Here is a 3,592-nt window from a genome sequence, read left to right as displayed (position 1 = left end):
GAATGAAGTGATTTAAAACAATAAAGTACAAATATAAATGTTGGACAGTTTTTTGCTCCAGTCAAACACAAGAACTTTACAGGAAGACGATATTTAAACTTTCAAAAACTAAAAATCTGGATCAGGATCATGTGAGTTCAGGTGAAGCATCACCAGACTTAACCCATAAAGATCCAGACCCATTTTAATTAAAAATAAAATGATGTTAAAAATACTACAAACCAAATCGACCAAATAAAACATTTCAGATATTTTTGTTTCAGTGATGTCACTGTGGGTTCTTCTTGGATCACATTCTGCAAAACAGCTGCAGCCTGTTTGGTTCTGACCCGGTTCTGCCAGCTTTCTGCTTCCTGTCCAATTAGAACACTGAATTAATTAACATTTAAAATCAGTTTCGACTTTTCCTCCTCAGGTTCTGTAGCTGAACAAATCATTTTATTTTCCCCATAACTTTAACAGACGTCCTAGTTTGATTTCTCTAATTTAACTATTTTTCTTGGACTATTCCGTGTTAAAAAGCAGATTATTTTCCTCCCTGAGGTCTGAGGTTTCCTCTCCTGTGATGTGAATATTTTGTCCTGAACAGAACCAGAGTTATCTTTTAACCGTTTTGTCTTCTCTGCCCTCTCAAACATCAGAGGAGCTGTTAGGATTCAGACAGTTGATCCATTTTAGGGCTCCTAACACCTGTTTTTGTTCATCACATTTTTTAAATCATTGTAATACAATTGTTTGCTGCACAAGGACATTCTCTGCATTTGTATTCCCCAAAACTATTTAAATAATAATGTACTTTTGTCTTAATTTATAAAAGGTTTTGTCCATTTGAAGATATTTTGCAGTAAATCTTTTTGTTTGGTTGTTTTAATTGTAAAAAAATAAAAGCAGTGCAACAAAAATCTGAAATAAATCTGAACATTTGACGTTTTGGGGGTTGAAAATTCAACTCTCCATTCAGGTTTAACCCTTTAACACTGAGGAAATTTCTGGCGACGGCAAAATAACACAATTAACGCAATTCCAGTGGATTCTGAAGCTGAGAAAAGGGAATTTCAGTGCAAATAATTCAAATTTGAACATGTTCAATAGACGCGTTTTGTAAATAGAGCCCAACTGTCTTAAAAATGTGTGTAGTGATGGACGAACATGAGTTTCCATAAACGTTTCATTAGAAATAGTCGTTTAAAGGTAAGATTCCGATGGTGGTGTGATTGTAGCTGCAGAGCTGGACTTCAATTAACAACATAAGCTTCAGTCTTTATGTTCTTTAATTTGATGTAACTCAACCGTAACACGATGATTCCAGTAGATTGTGAAGGAGAAAAGCGGCTCGACGAGCCGCTTTTCTCCTTCACAATCTACTGGAATGATCATGTTAACAGATGAAAAGTTACAGTATGTTAAAGATTTAGTGTTTAAGGTGTTAAAGGGTTAAACTTTATTAGGCTAAACTCTGCATAAACTGATAAGAAACGTTGCTTTAGCGCTGAGACTTTCTCAGTTGTAGCAGCTCCGGCTGCACGCCTGACTGCAGAACAAAGCAGACGAGGCGTTTTCCTGCTGATGCTCCTCCACGCCTGACGGTGATGGATGAGGTGGGGGGTGGAGGGACAGGAAGTCCACGGCCTCTCCATTCATCCAGAGCTGTCACCGAGCGGCGTGAATGGAGGCGGTCTTGGGTTACTGTGCTTGTAGCCTGCAGGAGGAAAGTGCAACGGCCCTTCCTGCTAATCCTTACTGCGGTGCCTTTTTGGCGAGGTCACGGCGTTCCTCTGCTTCTTGTGTTCCCGCCTCGCCAAAGGCTGTAAACTATAGGAGAGTCGAGGGCTCTAAGCTGCATTTAACACTTTGTCTGTCCGCAGAGCAGAGCCAAGTCGGCTGCAGAGAGCTGAGATCCACAAAGTACATCTCAGACGGCCACTGCACCAGCATCAACCCCATCAAGGAGCTGGTCTGCGCAGGCGAGTGTCTGCCCGCCCAGATGTTTGAGAACTGGATCGGCGGAGCTCGCGGTAGGAGGTACTGGGCGCGTCGGAGTGGAAACCACGACTGGCGCTGCGTCAACGACAAGACCCGCACCCAGCGCATTCAGCTGCAGTGCCAGGACGGCACCAGCAGAACCTACAAAATCACCGTGGTTACCTCCTGCAGGTGCAAGAGGTACTCGCGGCAGCACAACGAGTCGGGCGGCAAGTTTGAGGAGCCCGCCGCGGGACCGCCAAAGCTTCTGCACAAACACAAGTCCAAGAGCAAAAGAAGGCTGGGCAAGAGCCGGACGAGTGAGAACTGGCACGACACGGAACCATGAGGGGGGCGGGGGGAGTCTCTGGGGCGTCCAGAGTTTGCTGTTGTGGATTATTTCTGATACATTCTCACGCCGTCACCCAGACTCTGAACGAGAAGTCTTTCTGACAATCGAATCCATGTTGTATAGCAATGTGAAAAATGGTTTACAGACTGAAGCTCTGTGGAGGTGCTTGGTCCCGTCTGCGCAGTTCCATCTGCGTGGTGCAGTCTGTGTGATCCCATCTGCCCAGTCCCATCTGCGTGATCCTGTCTGCATGGTTCCATATACGTGGTCCCATCTGCGTAGTGCAGTCTGCACGGTCCCATCTACAAAGTCTCGTCTGCGCAGTCCCGTATGCATGGTTCCATTTATGTGGTCCAGTCTGCGCAATCCCATCTGCACAGTCCCGTCTGCGCAGTCCCGTCTGCGCAGTCCCGTCTGCATGGTTCCATATACGTGGTCCCGTCTGCATGGTTCCATTTATGTGGTCCCATCTGCACAGTCCCATCTGCGCAGTCCCATCTGCATGGTTCCGTATACGTGGTCCCGTCTGCATGGTTCCATTTACGTGGTCCCATCTGCGCAGTCCCATCTGCATGGTTCCATATACGTGGTCCCGTCTGCATGGTTCCATTTACGTGGTCCCATCTGTGCAGTCCCATCTGCAGGACTTTTTCGTAAATGCATTCTGCGTGGTGACAGAGATCTGCAGCCAACAAGAACCTGCAACACCCCAAACCAATCCTGTGTAAATACCTGTACAGATATTAAATGCTGAAGACGGATCATGTGGAAAAGATTTACTTTTGTAAGATTTATAGTGTATGATGTAATATATTTTCAGAGGAAACACGTCGGATATTCAGATCCAGTTCATTTATCATTCCTGTAACAACTTTATATGAAATAAATAAATCTTTTTATTGCATAGTTTTCCATTGAATGCTTGACTATGATGCCTGGTTAAAAAAATTGGTATAAAGTTGAGTTAGAAATTAAGTATGGCACTTAATTTAACACTAGAATCCCTGGAACTTTCAGCTTCTGCTGCAATGCCCCCCTAGTGTTGTGGTGATCACCTTAAACAATCAACAATGACTTCCTGATTTCGCAATGCAGATTGTAAAGTTTAAATTTGCAGGTATAAGAAGTATTTTTAGCACAGACAAATACAATAAATGACAAACTGGTGACATGGGGGAGGAGGGGGGGTGGTACATTTTTGATGCTTTTAAACCATGAACATTGTGTTTACTTTAAAATTTTATTTTTACCTCAAAACTGTTTAATGCAGGTAAAAAA

General features: G+C 43.7%; 1 protein-coding gene across 1 annotated transcript in view; it reads left to right on the top strand.

The window, feature by feature from the left end:
* The window catches only part of sostdc1a (sclerostin domain containing 1a), a 441,057-nt gene extending 437,836 nt beyond the window's left edge, over positions 1–3,221 (top strand). The window contains exon 2 of the mRNA XM_024258413.2: positions 1,866–3,221. Coding sequence (XP_024114181.1) covers positions 1,866–2,311 — 446 coding nt within the window. The 3' untranslated portion in view covers positions 2,312–3,221. The remainder of the gene's footprint in view (positions 1–1,865) is intronic.
* The last annotated feature ends 371 nt before the right edge of the window (positions 3,222–3,592 follow it).

This window comes from Oryzias melastigma, linkage group LG16, assembly GCF_002922805.2.
Source record: "Oryzias melastigma strain HK-1 linkage group LG16, ASM292280v2, whole genome shotgun sequence".
Lineage (NCBI taxonomy): Eukaryota > Metazoa > Chordata > Actinopteri > Beloniformes > Adrianichthyidae > Oryzias > Oryzias melastigma.
The sequence above is the reverse complement of the archived record's forward strand: the minus strand, read 5'-3'. Positions and strand labels throughout refer to the sequence as shown.